General features: G+C 40.8%; 1 protein-coding gene across 6 annotated transcripts in view; it reads right to left on the bottom strand.

Annotated features, from left to right (window-relative positions):
- MTR (5-methyltetrahydrofolate-homocysteine methyltransferase) overlaps positions 1-16941 on the bottom strand; it is a 50826-nt gene extending 33885 nt beyond the window's left edge. For 5 of the 6 annotated variants that reach the window (XR_014317242.1, XR_014317243.1, XR_014317244.1 and 2 more), the window contains exons 1-8: positions 11293-11334; positions 6705-6916; positions 4713-4802; positions 3758-3827; positions 2628-2720; positions 2430-2536; positions 1102-1161; positions 647-741 (exon numbers count right to left, since the gene is read on the bottom strand). Coding sequence is in view for 3 of the 6 variants with exons in the window: in XM_082757364.1 (XP_082613490.1) it covers positions 647-741; positions 1102-1161; positions 2430-2536; positions 2628-2720; positions 3758-3827; positions 4713-4802; positions 6705-6916; positions 11293-11329 (764 nt within the window). In the remaining 3 variants the exon portion in view is untranslated. Of the gene's footprint in view, positions 1-646; positions 742-1101; positions 1162-2429; positions 2537-2627; positions 2721-3757; positions 3828-4712; positions 4803-6704; positions 6917-11292; positions 11335-16679 lie in introns of those variants that run through there. The other variant, XM_082757365.1, reaches the window with a different exon arrangement.
- Between the last annotated feature and the right edge of the window lie 317 nt (positions 16942-17258).

The raw sequence follows: 17258 nt of genomic DNA, 5'->3' as shown, positions 1-17258 counted from the left end.
ATAGAACAATAGAGGAACAGGGAATGGTATTCAAATTAACAGGCAAGACCTTGCACAATGACCAAAATCTGCTATAGTATGCATTCTCACATATCTTAATCTCATTTTTTTTCCTCCCTACTCTACAGAAAAGAACACAAGTAAACAGAGGCATCATGATCTCTCAAAATAACAACGCACATCTTTGAAAAAAACACTCAGGTAACCTACGCGATTTGTAACAGTTCAGTAAAAAGAACACTGGGATGAAATCTTATTATTTGTTTGTTCAATTCACCCTGAAACATTTTGAGCTGACACTGCTTCCCTCTGAGAGATGTAAGCCTTGTGCATACCAGGAATTAGGTCCTTGCAGAATCCGAGATAGTAAAAGATGTCAAACGACAGTTTCAGATTTTTTTTAAAATGCTTTGTGATTTCAGGGCTATAGCAAACAAAACCCCAGAACTATTTTTATAGCTATGTTTTAAAAAACACATTTGGAAACATAATTTCTGCTAGAGGAACCATAACTGAACACCTTGGCAATACATGTAACTAAACACAACCACAGTTAGTGTAACTTCCATTTTGCCAGGAACAAGGGGTTAAAACAAAACAATCACATTCTACAAATTACTTACTACAGAAAGATACATTTCCTTACCAAAGTGGCTTACTGTGGGAAACACTAATGACAAATGCCTCTCCTGTCTGGCCTGAGAGGGTGCGCCCACTCTTATCTACAATGGTTCCAGAAACCTAAATATTAAATGAACGTTGAGAAAGGAACAGAATTAAATTAACAGTAAAAGCAAGATTTTAAAGGCTGAACTACTAAAAATCCAAACAAATGGACCTGTGGTACACTCAAAGCAATGAGACAAAACTCAAGCAGAGTTAGGCTTTAGTTTCGACAAGCTGAACACAGCTAAAGCTGATTTCATAAAGCTCTATACCTAAGCATTTCTCTACTCAAAATTGTGAAAAAAAATACTTTTCCAAAACATTGATTTTTTTCATTTCAAGCTGAATTTCAAAAGGGCTTACTAAACTACCATCTCCATCGGGTTCACAAATCTAGCTTAAGTATATGTAAAATATTAAATAATATATACTTACAAATATGGGTCGGGGAGCGTATTCTTCCTCAAACAACTTGTGGAGTGCAAAAAGAGCTGCCTACAGAAGAGTAAGTTAAAAAAAAAAAAAAACAGCAGTTTTGGGGAGTTCTTTTTTATCTGGGTTTATTTTTATTTATTTTTTTACTTATTTTTATGGATGTTTATGCAAGTTGCTACCTCAAATTGCCTGCAAGATCTCACTACAGTCAAGATGTTTTTCCTCTTTCTTCTAATAGCTTCTAGATTTTCAAACGTGTTTTGGTAACAAATAGAAAAGTACCACCATGGGGTAACCAAGTAAGACTTTTCTGAACTCCAAATCACATCAGCATGTACTTCTCCCTCCTGTCTGCCCCACAATCCCCATCCCAGACACAGTTATGCGTACTATACACGTTCACATCTCCTGCATCCGTCTAGACACACAATCTGCAAAAAATTTTAACCACCGCAAATTTTAACAGTAAGAACTGTTATCACAACCCTTGAAGGTCCTGAAAAATTCCTGCCTCCTTTGGGTAAGGATGTCGCATGTGAATATGAACTTTCCTCAGTACAATGTTAAGCCTATAGGATCCTAAAACAAAACTCCATGATGACTGATTAAATCTGCAAAGAATGAGTCATGCCACCGCATGTGTTAATCAGCCTGTGGCAAAAGCTTGAAGAAATGCTATATGCAAATCCAGCCTGACTTTTCCACATAAAATTGCAAGACAGTTTTAAGTCCCCTAACAACTCCATCACTGCACTGAGCAATTTTGAGAAAAATAACAACGTTATCACAACCAGGTGAACTCTGGCATATTTCAATATTTTATGCCTCTTATTTTATCCTTCTAACCCTCTACTCCCAATTTTTCTTTTCTAAAGTTGATGACAAAGTGTTAGAGATCTCTCCAAATAAACACATTTTAATAGGACTGTCTCACAAGCCTTCCCACTCCCGCAATCAGATACACTGGACACTCCCTCCGGTGTGCACCACAAGCATCCTTTGGACAGACATGCTTACACTGAAAATTCATCAGATGCATTTGGAGATGTTTTGCAATACAGCAGAGCTTCTGGGAATAAGAGGACAGCTGGCACAGACAGCCAGAGAGATATTAACAGTAAACACTAAAAGGCAAAAGAAAAACTCTGGAAAAGGCTGTTTGATAATTAAAACCGTTTCCTTACTTTCTATGTGTTAGCTGTTGACTGAACAGTCTTTTCACATATTTAATAAGCAGTAGCTAATACCTCTTTCAAATACAATGTTTAACTTGTTTAGGGTGGTACGCCAAATACTTATATAACTGATTTTTTTTCTCGGAGTCTCACCTTGGCGTTGGCTGTATCAAATATGGTTTCTACTAACATGATATCAACTCCTCCATCCAACAGTCCTTTGGCTTGTTCGGTATAGGCTTCAACCAGTTCATCAAAAGCTATAAAACAGGAATGATGTTAACTTCATGTGGAGCTCTCTCTTTCAATCTATCACCTAAGTTAAGGAACTTAATGGTTATCAATACTTACTTACGTTCCTGTAATCTGGTCTCTCCACAGAGGGTGACACAGAAAGTGTCCTGTTTGTTGGCCCCATGGATCCAGCAACATATCGCCTAATTCCTGTACCAACATGAGGTTGGGAGAAAAAAGAGGGAAAAAAGATACACCTTAGTTCCAGTTTTACAATGACAGACAGCTCGACGTAAAAACAAACAAACAAACAAACAAAACCCTCCAATGACACCAAGACATGCATATCATTCAGGGATCAAGAGCTATCAAACTGTTCTCAAATTGGGAGTTTGATTACCACCTAAGATTACAGCACAGCTGACTTTTTTGTTTTAATTCTATACAACAAGATGTTCAATGCATACATATGAGACAGACAAACATCTATGAAAAAGGCAATTGCAAGCTATTAACTCAATTTTTGAAAATAACCTTTGCCTCTGACATCAGAAGCTTCACTCAATTACTTCAAATGCATAGCATGGAATTATCATGGCATTTTTCTCTAGATAAAATTAATATTTCAAATCTTACATTTTTACTGTATATGATGAATCACAACAGTAAGGTGTTCAACTGGACAGAAGAACTGCTAGCTCTAAATACAGCTTAATATATTTGGTAATAATGTACAGAGGACTTTGCTTGTCTTTGAAAGACAGCAGTAGAAATGAGCTATAATCCTTTCACATGAAGCCCTGAAGGGCTAAACATTTAGAGGTGATGGTCAGAAACTAAGCACTTTCCAGTAGTTCTTAAAGTTGAACCAGTTATACTAGGAGTAACTGGTAATCCGCATTCACGTACAATCAGCTGTCCTAATTCTGTAGTACAAAGAGTTGAACCTTACAAACCTAAGTAACTTGTAAACTGCTGCATTTGTCTTCTCTAAAACAAATTTGGAAGATGTCTATCACTTGCAGCCTAAAACACCCAGGCACAGGACGGATGCAGAATGTGCTAAGGACCAGATCCTCGGAACATGCTGAGATTATCATGATATGAACAGTGATACAACATTGTTACTATGTCTAAAATGAAGGGTTTCCCTATCTGTAAGCTATGTCCATGCCCCTGGTTAGCAACATTTCAAAGACTGTAACAAGACCACAACTGAACAAGAAATCAAAATAAAGACCGCTTACCTGTCTGAGCAGTTACATCATCTGCTGCTTTTCTAGCCACCTCTGCAGAGACTCTGTTTAATCGATATACCTAGAACAACACCAGAAAGTTACCAACAAACCCAGAGTTCAACACAGTGTAACACATCCTAAAAGAAACACAACACCTCCATTCCAAAGCCTGCAGTACACTCCGAAGGCTCCTAAGATGCACAAACACATACAAGTACTATTAGAAAGCCTCAAAAAAAAAAAAAAAAAAAACAGCTTTATACATCTCGGCAAAAGCATTACATGGCTGGTCTTATCCCACATATGCCTCAGCCTAAAGCTGCTAATCAGAACATTTAATTCTGTAAGGTACTAATTAAATCCTACTGAGTCAACAGAAGCTGGAGAACAGGACTTTGAGGATAAAATTAACCTACTTTTAAACTCACTTTTTATTCTAGTAGCATATTTCCAAGTATTTTCTTTCACATACCCCTCAAATTTTCCAAACACCACAAAGCACAGAATAGGTATGATAAATGCAAACTTGAAAGCAATTCTACATAACACCAGCACAATCCTACCCTGCTTGTGACAGACCTCCAGGCCATAAAGTCAACTACACAGATAGTAATGAGGACAAAAAAAAAAAAAAAAGCATTTCCTTTGTGGCTCTTGGTACATTGGCAGCACTGAAGCACAACAGAACTGAGAAGTTCTGTGAGTGTTCAGACAAAATCTAGGACAGACAATTATGGCCTGTGCTTCCATCAACAAGGGGTACGGCTGTCACACATAGCAAGCATAATTGTCTTCCTTATATTGTCTGCTGCAGCAGAAATGAGCTATGACCCTATCACCTGGCTCGAGAGACAGAATGCAGTAAATAAACAGTCTCAAAAGACCCTGTGACTAAGTTAATCTTGTCTGCTAAGACGAAAATCTTTAATAACTTTTTAATGTGTAAATAGTTTAGAATTCTTACCAAATGCTCAAGGCCATAGTCAGCTTGTGCAACTCGGGTGCTGCTGAAAGTGTTCGTTTCAATGATGTCAGCACCTGACAGCAAGTATTCCTGCAAGACATAACAGAGAAAAAAAGATCTCCAAGACCTCCAGAAATGAGATTTGGAGTGAAGACAAAGGCAACCCAATTATTTTGTCTCACTCGGTTGAAGAAAATGTCACAAATCATCTCCTAATTCAAAGCACATCAGGTTCTGAAGTCCTTACTCAAAGTTTAAGGCACAGGATCAAAGCAATAGAAGCGTTCCATACAACCACCTTCTAGAGTTTTAGTGTCAGCCACACTTTCTATTAAGAGGTGACATTTATTGAGTTCCTTCTGTCACTGACTTCAGCACCTAAAGCACATCCCAGATTTTGACACAGGGACATGGTAGGGAGTTGTCCAATTGGATCAGCAAGCAAGGGCTGCTGTGGACAGACTCAGAATAAGGCAGGAGTTAAACAACAACAGAGAATTACTAAATGTATATATTATAAAGGGAACTGTATGGCACAAGAGCACACTGGGACAGAATGCAAGCTTAGAAGAATTATGCTTAGCACAGATCACATTTAAAGTTTAACTACTGGCCCAGATTCACAAAATAATCAAGTGTTCATCTCCAGTTTGGCTGTCTAATTTCCCACTGAAGTAAAGTGAAATCAATGCAAACTGAAATACTTTTGCATATTCTAGTCTGCATTTTATAACCTCTCTTAAGTGACACAAATATTATCCCTCCAAACATTTCTGAAACACTCACACATTTAAGGCATTACAGAAGGTATATGAAAGTGGTTAGTGCCATTCTGTGTATTTGGCAGTCTTTATTTCAAAGCACTTAAAACTGGCCATTGTTGGACAGATGATAACAGGTTATCTCTGATTTGACTTAATGTATTCAATCTCAAGTCACATAACTATTAGTCCAATAATTCTGTAAAACTGAGCTGTTAAACCATCTTATCAGATTAATAGTTCAAGCCCAGCAGCCTACACAAATTCCAAAGTTTACAATCACTACAGCTCAGTGGACAGTCTAGGAATATTTCTTCCTAAAATGCTTATAGGTGAAAGATGCTGATTTGTTTCAACTCGTCTTTCGTAAAATCCAGTTAGTTAAAATCCATCCATTAACTGATGTTTAGAATATAAATATAAAAATTTAGAGTACATATGAAGTTTTACAAAAGTAAGCCAATTATTAGTCTAAGCAATGAAATACAAATCTTTTAAATAAATGACTGGTGAAAAAAAAACACTTATGTAAGGCTTCAACTGAATATCAACAAGTAGCAGTCTATTCAAATGTTCCCATTATTACAGTTAAAACCTAGAAATATCTGGAACGCAATAACTAAAAGGTTTAAGTTTTGTTTTGTAAGATTTTGTTGTTTATTTTTACATCTAACTGAAGTTATGAAAACAATAAAATCTGTTTACAAACTCCTCATGATCAACCCTAAACTGTTTTATTCTCTGGGCCACACATCAATGTTCTAGGGAATAAAACACAGAAGCATATATACTCATTAGGAAACATACTCATTCCCTAAGGGAAGGCAGCCTTCAGGCTGCCACATTTAACAGCTCTTTAATACGCAATTATAGAAACACGCACCTAGAATTCAGATTTGTCCTACTTAGATGCATTGTAACTATTGGCTAAGGATGAGAAAAAAAGAATAAGGAAATAAGTCAGAATCTACAATTAATAGAAATGCATTGGGACATATATCAAAAAGGAAATTAAAAGAACACTGCCTGGATGACATAAGAAACAAAGACATGAATGATGTGCTTACGGAACCAGAACAGTCAAGTCTGTTCATTCTTATTCGCATAGCTACCTAGCATTTGCTTCCCTATCCCCAAAAGACTCAGGAGAGCCAGTAGTGCATGGAATAGAAGAGGGGAGCGCAAAGACCAAATTCTCCTTCCTTTTGTCAAGAGAGGCAGAACCACCTACCTTGTGTATGTCACAGATTATATCAGGCTGAGTTATGCTGAGAAGGTCGTTATTGCCTTTCAGAGGCTTGGAATGGTCTTTAAATTCATGCCCTCGGAAATCTTCTTCTGACAGGGCATGTTGCTGGATCATGGTACCCATGCCTCCATCCAAAATCATTATCCGTTCCTGCAGAACTGATTCAATTTCATCCTCCATGCTTTTCTGGGTATCTGCCATTAGAAAATAAACCCAATATTTAAGCAGCTTTGAAATTCTCCTTCTATACGCTTGAGCAAATTGAGATCTTCCTATTTAAGAAACGGAATAAAGTAACTAATCCTCTACTTAAATCAAACAGTAATTGGTTTACTTCACCTAGAGCTCCAACCACATATGTCAGGTAACAGCTGCACCTGTCTAAATAGAACTAGACACAATTGGTCCTCTACCTAAGTAGTCACCTGCAGAAACAACAGTATCAGAAGTTCACAAGGACATACACAAAGCTCTTTATATGAACTACTTTCCAACACTAACAAGAGTGATAATTTCCACTACAATGACATGCAAACAACGATGCAGAACCGCCTCTTGGTACCAGACACTGTACTGCAAGTGGTACCCAAGTGCCAACCAGAAACTGGAGAACTCCACTTGCAAAAATCCTACTTTAATTACTTAATAAAGCAGAAGCAGACTGCTTTATAAACACACTGTGCACACAGCAATGATACGTAAAGAAATAAACCGAGCAAGCAAACTCAATTCTTCAGCTGAGTCCCAAGTTCACTAAACAGCTACAGGACCTCTTCCTAGTTTTAGGATAGTAAATAATGATTTTGCACTTCTGTTAGTGACCAAATGCCAAGATACACCGCCAGGTAAGAGCCAGGCACTACTCCCTTTTGTACAAATGCAGCAAGATCTCCTGCTCTGCAGCAACGCCAGAATAAAACTTACCTGGCAAATCACATGCTGATTATAAGATACCGGACAGGACATGTCTAACAATGACTGAAGTAGAAAACAATAGAAATTCCAGAGGTATTTTTAGTAACGAAGATGCAGTATTCTAGTGCCTTAAGATCTAAATGAAAGCCCAACCCAAACAGAAAACAAAAATCCAAAACCATAATCCAAGATATTAAATGATAAAAGCCAACATATCTCCCCCTTGGAAAAGCAAGAGTACATAATCCTACTTTTCCTCTTTAGACTGCATATACAATCATCTCTGACATATTAATATGAACATAGCAAAATAATTAAGTACCTCCTCTTTTATCAAAACACCTGTCTACAAGAGTGGACCTCCAGTAATCTTTCTACAAGCATGTAGATGAGCGAGGTGGTATTCTTCATTTACCTTCAACTCAGCTAGTGCTTGCTCCCTGAGTAAATACCCATTTTGCATTTTGGTTATGCACTATTATTGTTAAAAAAAAAAAAAAAAAAGCACAAAAATGAACTTACAAATCATTACAATTTACAGACAAAAGTACTTAATTATCATTGGGAACTTCTTAACTGATTTGACTTTTTGTTTCTGCATTCTTGCCATGCCATGCAACTTGTTTTGACATCGTTATTATTAAAAATAAAAATAAAAATAAAAATAAAAATAAAAATAAAAATAAAAATAAAAATAAAAATAAAAATAAAAATAAAAATAAAAATAATGCTGTAGAGAAGATGAGGCCTAGGGTAAGGTGGTCAGGTATTACAAAGTTGCATTTATACCAACACTCTGGGAGAACAGCTCTCAATCAGATTTAGCCTTCCAAACAAAAGAAGCCAAACAAAATTTCTAAATAAATTTTGCTCCACAACAAGTATGAAGCATTTGAAGGGAGATTAAAATAAAAAGGAAGAAAGTCGCCCTCATTTCAAGTTGAGGGCTTTAGCATCAACAGGCAGGCTCAGTGGGTTCTTATACAAGAGCCTTAAACCTCCTTGTATTAAACCATCAAATTATTCACGAAAATAAAACCAATCCTTGAGCTAAAGCTTTTCAAAAGACCCAAATGCTAACCTTAAAGCATGCCTGCTCTGCAGACTGGCGTGAAGCGTAACTCACAGGCTTTGAGCACACACACAGGTGAGAGCTGGCTCTAGCTCTAACGCAGCCCCGAGGTCACCACGTGGCACGGAGATCACCACAGCCAAGCCAGCAGCATCCTCTCACTACCGCTCCTGCTTCCCTCAGGCTCGTGACCCTTCTATTTACTCACTTTTCGCCCACGCTCACATCCGCACCCAGAAGCAAACATTCACTTACAGCCATCTGCTTGGTGTTAAACTCTGCACCTTGGGCAGCCTGCCTTGCTTTCTCTCCAGCTCACCTACTGGACGGGTGTCACCTCAAGGTCCCGTCCCACCCACAGCCACACAGCAGGTTTCTGCCTAACCTCCGCTCCCGAGGCCGCGGTGAGCCGTATCCTGAAGCAGCTTTCAGAATCTGTCCTTCTTCAGCAGCAGCTTGGTGAGGCTGCAGGAAATGGGGTGGGAATCATAAAGGTAGCTGCTAGTACCAGAAGCAGACTGCTTTATAAACACACTGTGCATCTCCACGTCCACCAAAATCCCTTTTCCTCATCCTTGCTAAGGGTAGCACGTGACTCTTCTTCCATGAGGAAGCCTACACCACTTTAAGATATGCCCTGCCACACTGTCAATGCTGTTTTCAAGTTGGAAATAAAGACTGTAGACAAGTCCAGAGAACTCAGAAATCGGGCAGGCTCCATTCATAAAGCCATGCTAGAAGGCAATGAACTCTGTCCCTTGGAGAAAAGCAAGGCTGGGGACTGGGAGTCTGCAGTGCCAAACCAAGTACTGCCCTTCCCAGTCCACATTCAACTCCCTTAACTTCCCTCTCCAGAAGAAGCAGGATGCAAGAGTTTGCTACGTAATACATGAAAAAAAAATGTTTGAAGAAATCCCTCAGCAGAGGAAATTAGGCCAGCTTTTTTTTTTCTTCTTCTTCTGTTTACAAACTCTGTTCCTACCTCAACTTTTTATCAACAAAAGTTGATAAAAAAATTAATTCATAAAGATCTCTGGTGAGCCTTGGGAAACCAGGTCCCTTCTCCATTCAGATGAGTCCAGGAGAAAAATCATCTCCATAGCTCTAACAGAAATAGTAGCAATGCAACAGTGGTAACAGGGCCCAGGGCAAATTAATTTTACACCCTACTGAAACAAAATATAGAAGATACAGAGCTCTTGGGCTGGGACTAGCTTAGCAGATCACACCAAGACAGAACAAAAGTGAACCCTTTTTGAAAGGGAACGCAGAATTAAAAAAAAAAAAAATCCTAATATCCTAATCCTCCTTCACTTCCCCAAAGTAAATGATGCTCTGGATTGAGATCATATGAGCAGGGGAATTACTAGCTGAGAAATGAGATCACCTAAACCAAGTTCTAACATTTCTAAATGTTACAAGTAACTTGGCCCAGCACTCAAGATGCCCCTCTGGTACAGCCATCCAGCCTTACAGCCATTCAACAACCATAAACTCTACCATTTTCACTGTGGCAGCTCAACAGCTCAGAGGATGAAAACAAAAAGTATATCCACCTCCTTTTCCCAATCCAACCCATATACAACCGTTAATGCATATAACGAGGGATAAATACGTGATCTCCTTCCCATATGAAACAGGACTTCAAAGCTTGCAATTTGATTTAAAAAAAAAAAAAAACGTTTCCTGATGCTTGCATGCATTCTCAAGTTTATTTATTTATTTTATTATTTTTATTTATGCGCTTCTGTTAAAAGTGTATTAGTGCAAAATCATCTGGTCATACAAGGCCCTGGAAAGGAATAAAGGATTACAAACTGCTTCCGAAGCCTTTAATAAAGGATCAACCAAGCTTCAACAGTATTACACGCTGTATTTCACCACACGCTTGTGAAAGAATACAAAATGAGGGATGACAAGGAGCGACTGGCACTCAAAGCAGCCCACCTGCTAGGCTGGGCAGGCTCTGCCCCTCGCAGCAAGGGGGCCACTCCTCCTTGCACAAGGCAGCCCAGCTCAGCAGCCTTGCCTCGCACCAGCTGCAGGCACAACTTCCTCCATCACTCAGAAAAAAAAAAGAAATAGCGGGCAGTATGAAATCAAGCAGGAGTAGCAGCAGCTATAAAGGATGCTCCCGCTATCAACCTGTCAGACAGCTGGTGATAGCCGTGTAATTTCTTGCTGTTTAACTAAACCTCGTGCGGCTGGGTGCTGCCTGGCAGCATTAGGAGTTTCAGGAAGCGCAGCAACAGGCGGGCCCTCGGCAGCACCCCCGCCACGCTGCGTTACCCTGCGGGTCCGAACAGAGCAGTACTGCACCTCAGGAACCGCGCTGCCCCCTCCCACACGTTCTGCGGTGTCGCGTCTCTTCAAGACCACTCACCCACACCTCCCGCAGCTGAACGCTTTGATAACTGATAACGTGGCCGCCGAAACGCAGCCCAGCCCCGGGAGCAGCGTGCTCGGGCTCTGCGGCATGCCCTGCTGCTGAGCGGGGCCGGGGGAGGCCCTCACCCACCCCATCCTGCCACCGCTCCCCTCCCTCCTCCTCCCCCCCCTTGCCCCGCCGCTCGCTGCCGTTACCCGGCGGCTCCGCGCCCGCCTGCCTGGGAGGCGCCATCTTGCCTCGGGGGCGGCCCCTCCGCCGCCCGGCGTCACCCCCCTGCCGCGCCAGCCCCGCCCCGAGCGCCCGCGGGGAGCGCGTGGCGCCGCCGTTACGGCCGTTGTGTTCGGCAGCCGGTCCGACGCCGGCCCGTGGCGTGCGAGTCACAGTGCAAAAGAATCACAGAACCGTGAGGGGTGGGAACGACCTCCGAGAGAATCTGGTCCAACCATCGCCCTGCTGCCAATACCACCCCACTAACCATGTCCCTAAGCGCTACATCCAACTTTTCCTTGAACACCCCCAGGGACGGTGACACCACCACCTCCCTGGGCAACCCGTCCCAGTGCCTGGCTGCTCTTTCTGAGGAGAAATGTCTCCTCATTTCCAACCCGAACCTCCCCTGGTGCGACTCGAGGCCATTCTCTCTAGTCCTATCACTGGTTACCTGTGAGAACAGGAAGGCCCCCAGCTCCTCACACCTTCCTTTCAGGCAGTTGCACAGAGCCATTCAGCCTCCCCTGAGCCTCCTCCAGACTAAACAACCCCAGTTCCCTCAGCCACTCCTCCCAGGACTTCAGATACTATGTGAAGATGCACAGGACACTTAATTCTGTGTTACTGGAAAGAACTGAATTTGCTTCCCTCCTTCAGGCATCTGAGCCTTAGTTACATGTAATAATTTTGAAGCCTTTTATTAGCTGAGAGTATGTTGCTAAGTGTGCCATACTTACAATGGACCCTGCATTTTCACTGGAAATTTTAAGGGAACTCAAAATTAATTAAGAGCCATTACTGTAGATGAATCCTCTAGGCTAAATGTTTACTCTTGAATTTTGTTTTGAGACAGAAAAGTAGTTGGTTACAACCCCTTTGAGTCCACTGCGATCTAGAAAGCTATAATCAACTCTCACTTCAGCTGATACTGATGCAAGTATATATAAAATGTATTTTATGATTAAATGATATGTCTAATTCAGCTTCAGAAGAAATACAGCCTACAAATCAACCAGAGTAATCCAACTTCTGTTGCAGAGGCCATGCTCTGGTTTTGAATGCAAGATGTCAGTGGAGACCAGAGCTGGCCTCTTGGTGCACTGTTCCAGTGGTCAGCACAAGCTCTTGCTGCAAAAATATTTCCCAAAATTCGAGTATATGTTGTTAATGATCTGGAAACTTACACACTCTGAAAGCCTAACATGAAAGGTAGAATACACTAAACATATGCAAAAGTCATTTAGTCCTAGAGACTGGTTAATTTTATCACTTTAACACCGAATTTGCATGTATTTTAGAGATGGGCAACATTTTAAGAACCATTCGTTAAGGGATATCAGTGCTGTGCATTTCCTTTTCAACTTTCTACAACTTCCAGCCTTTTTATCATGCCGTACAAAGCTATGAATTTTTTCTCTGGCAACAATTCAGGTTAAAAAGCTCACTGTCTCCACAGCTGCTTTGTGGCGACAGATCTTTGCACCACAGATCAGCACGTCCTTGCGTGTGCTGATGCAGTTGTTTGTGTAACTGCGCTGCAAAGTAGGTCAGTGGAAAAAAAGAAGCTGAAGGTTTGAAGGTGCTTCTGAAAAGGATCATTTCACATTATCCCGTTTACTCTGCAGATTCACAACCAGTTGGAGCCAGTTGGACAGTGCACTGCTGTGAAGAGGCGGTCCCAAATTCCACCCTGCTCCATCCTCATATTTCCATCCCTGTTCCTGTGCAGGCTCTAGCCCGCACCCAGAATTCTTCCTTAAAGGTCATTTTTCAGTGAAAACAGTTCTCTGGTCCAATTTGTCTGCAGCTGTATGGCCTCCAGAGCTGATGTAAGGTCAGTAGCAGGAAGAGAGGGCAGCAGCACCACAGCCTCAGATTGTTTTTAATTTGTTTTCGAAGCCTGAGCAACACAGACAACTGAGCGAACACAACCAAGGCAAGATATTCTCCAGAGGCTTGAGGGAAGAGCAGTGAGTGGCCAAGGGCAGTGATTACCGAGCCAGATTGCCCAACAAAGGAGCAGTAACAAGGAACTTTAGCCTTAATATGATTTGCAGCGTTTGTTAGGATATTTTGTGTCCCTTTTCTCAGCTTCATTTCAATGATTACTGTACCCATCAATGTGAAGTACCTGCATGTGTCTGTACCTGCACACCTGCAGTTACAAAGATTTTTCTCAGCTATTTCTGTGAGAAGTTCTAATACGCAGTGTGTTTGCAGGAAACCTTCAAAAACTTGCAGTAAGAATGCCCTTAAGCTTGAAGAGTGCTTTTCCTTTGTCTTATGGAGTGTTCTTATTTTGTTGAATTAGGCTGTCAAAATACTGTTCCCTTTCTTACATTGAGAGTAACACCAAGAGCAATTTAGTCACTGGAATGATGGCATAAAGGAGAGGAGAACATCAAGGTGCCATCATTCCCATGTCTGAGAAACCTCGCATCCTATTCCAGTACACTCTTTTTGGGAGCTGGCCAGGAGCTCTGTGGGTGGTCAAATGAAACCTAAATTCTGTGTCTTCTTCTGAATTTGTTGAGACTTGTAGTATTTGGTGGTAACCTATACACTGGTTTAGGAAGCTGCTTGTTCACCAGATGTGATCTAAGGAGTGCAGGGGCAATCATAATCCTAGCCATTATGTATTGCGAGTGTCATTTTGCAAATTTAAGAATAGCAAAAACTAGATATAACATTAAATGTTTGGTTTATAAAAGTGCTTACGTTCTCAAATATTTTACCTGAAGTCAGTTCTGCACCAAAGCCCTAGTTTTCCTGATTTATTGGGATGAACTTTCAGCGTATAAATACAAAATACAGTGTATGTCCTCCAAAAATAGCGTGCTACCGTAAAGTAAGCAACTTCTATGGATAGTCTGTAGAATACTTTTTTTCAAATGGGGAAACATTGTCACGTGTGTAGTGGTCACATAGAAAATCCAGGTAATGAATAAGACTCAAATACATCAGCATAATACATAAAAATACATAACAGTTAGAAGAGTTTGAGAGGTTGATGTAGTTTGACAATCAGTAAGATTCATAAATCATCAGAAAAAATTTTGAAGCCATAGGTCAGGGTCCTAGAGCAAGTAGTAATATCATATAATCATGGCCTTTGTAGTGTCTTCTGAGAGCATGCTGATACCTGAAACATCACTTTTCCAGTCTGGCAAGTACATTCAAAATCTCCATGTTACCAGTATTAAAAAGCCAAAATACTCTCCTAGCCATCCCAGCACCTATCTGCATGAAAGGAAATATTTTCACACATATCAATGATTAACTAAATGGAAAAGACTTGAAGTTACGATTACAAAGTTGTATTGCATCATGGTTTTTCACAAAAATTGCTTCCTATGCCATCTTGACACCAACGGTAGAAAAAAGGTAACACTGTTGGGAGGTAGCACTCTTTAAGCATCTGTTTTCACACACAGTATCATACATGCAAGCATCTGTCAGTGTGCTGAGCATCCTGGTTTCTCACAGTTGTTAGAAGTAGTACTTCAATTAAGCTAACATCTTCCTGATTGCAACAGGATTGAGCTCAAAATTCAATATCCCTACCAAAATCCTTTATATTCTTATACTATTCTTATATTCTTTATTATTATTCTTATATTCTTTATATTCTTATTCTTATATTCTTATATAGATATACATGTATCCTTAGTAAAAATAAAATCTTTAAGTCAGGTCAAGTTTTGGTATTTCCAGTATACTTGAAGGTATTTTCAAATTACCATTTTCCCAACCTCATCCTGCACACAGCTAAACTCTTACTGATCTTTTAGAAACAAGCAGTGTTTGAAACAAAGCTTTTTTTTTTTTTTTTTTTTCCTCCAGTGCCAAGGATCTGATTCACCAGTTTGTTATTCTACTTACGCACAGGTTTTCAAATTTTATACTTACCTTGTGTGTTGGTAAGATCAAACACTGATTCTCAGCATGCTCTTTTAGTATTTGAGCATGTATTTTAGATACCTCTACAATATTCATTAAAAAATATGCCTTTCATTCCTACATTATCTGCCTTTATTCCTATGACCTGTAGCTCCAATGAGCTATTCACATAATTAATTCTCATTTTAAAAAGTGGGATTATTTCTGTTAATAAAGAACAGTCATGCTTCACAGGATTATATCCAAGTGAAGCATTCAAACCAACATGCAGAATTCAGAAAGCAAAAACAACTTAATCTGATTTCAGAGCACAGCTCTTGGCACTCTATTCTGTAAAGTTACTTAAGACTTTTGCTATTTTGCTGCTGCTGGATTCATGCCCTATTTTGGATGACTAAGTTACACTAGAGTTGTTTTTTATTTTTGGAATCTCCTCTGTGCTCAATAATTACAATTTCAATTTAATAATTAATTTCCTAGTCCCCACAACTTAGTGACTTTAATGGCCCAAATATAAATGATTTGCTGCATTTAGGTCAAGTTCTGATGTTAACATTCCTACTGCAGGATCAAAATATTACCAGAAATGAAAAGAAAGCTGATTGTTTCAAGACCAATTCTGTGCACACTCCAAATGCCTATTAAATTTATGCAGTTTAGAGGAATATCAACACATTTGTTCTGCTTACCATAGGACAGATTTTGGACTTCACTACTTTAAGAAAAGCGCAAAGTCTCCATCACTCTGAAGAAACTAGCATTCTGAATTGAACTGAATTGAATATAATCTTTACATCTCTTTACAGAATCTGAGTTGATCAGGAAGTATATAAATGCCTAAAAGGCCTGAAATGGAGGCATGAAGAGGACTGGGAATTTAATAGGGGTGTAGCCTTACAGATTTTCCATGCTGCTGTGCAAGGCTGTGTTGACTGCTTTCAACTTGGTACAGGTTTCATATGATTATGAAATTTTGCAGCTATCTTAAAAGCTTCAGTATGCACCTTTCAGACATCCACATCAGGTCAATAGAAGAGAGAGACAGAACCACTGCAGGCTTACCAGCTGCCCCTTGCCAGGATGAAGGATGGAGGGAAAGGGCCAGCGTGTACTTCGGGTCACATGCAACTAGATGCGTCACCTGCTGATCATCGAGCTCGGAGAGTTAGAAAGCATTTTGCTGTGGATGAGTGTGAGATTCTCAGCTTCTTTTTCCCCATTAGCATGGCCTGGCGAAGTCAGAACTGCACTGGCCCTGCCCAGTGCAGGATGAGACCTGCCCTGGATCGTTCTGGGCTGCTCATGGAAATGGGTTTCTGAAGGTAATTGCTGTTCCCTTACTTCCTAACAGAGCTTCCTCCCAACATTGCCAGACACCCTCAAGCTACATGGCTAGCACAAGCAATTTATGAAGCCTTCCACTGAACAGACAGAGAATATCTCAGGAGCCAGTCTGGGCTGCAGGACTCACCCTGTGAAGGGGGACTTCAAGGACTTGGCGCCAGGGTAGGTTCAGCTGTAGACAGAAGCTGCAGTCACAGTTGCAGGTGGCAGCCAGCAGAGGTTAACTAAAGTCCTGTGTGCTCCAATGTCCAGTTCGCATCACGTCCGAGGGAGCAGGCACTCGCTGTGCTGCTTCCCTGTGCTGCACTGAAGTGGTCACAGAAAATGGAGCAGGTTACAAGGGTTAATTGCTGAGCAGATGCAGGCTGTCAGGTAGCTCTGTGACAAGGTGCATGAGTAGAAAGCAAGTGAGTGTCAGGGAACAGGCAAGCAGGCTGCTCTGTCAGGGGAGGCAAGCCAGGAGCCAAGGGTGAGGGCAAGGCAAGCAGGAGCTGTAACCTCACAGGCAAGGACAAGGTCCTGCAGTACCCAAACAAAAAAGAAGCAGGTCCAGTGACCCTAGCAGGTTCAGCCAACAATCCAGTGAGCACGAGAGTGCCAGTCTGTAGTCATGAGACAGGGCCGAGGTCAAGCCAGGAAGTCTCAAAGACAAACAAGACATGGCATACACACAACATGGATTAAGCAAGGAGCAAGGATGAGGACC

Source organism: Aythya marila (genome assembly GCF_965140915.1).
Source record: "Aythya marila genome assembly, chromosome: 3".
In the NCBI taxonomy this organism is placed as follows: Eukaryota; Metazoa; Chordata; class Aves; order Anseriformes; family Anatidae; genus Aythya; species Aythya marila.
Note: the sequence above shows the minus strand (reverse complement) of the source record. Positions and strands in the feature narration are given on the sequence as shown.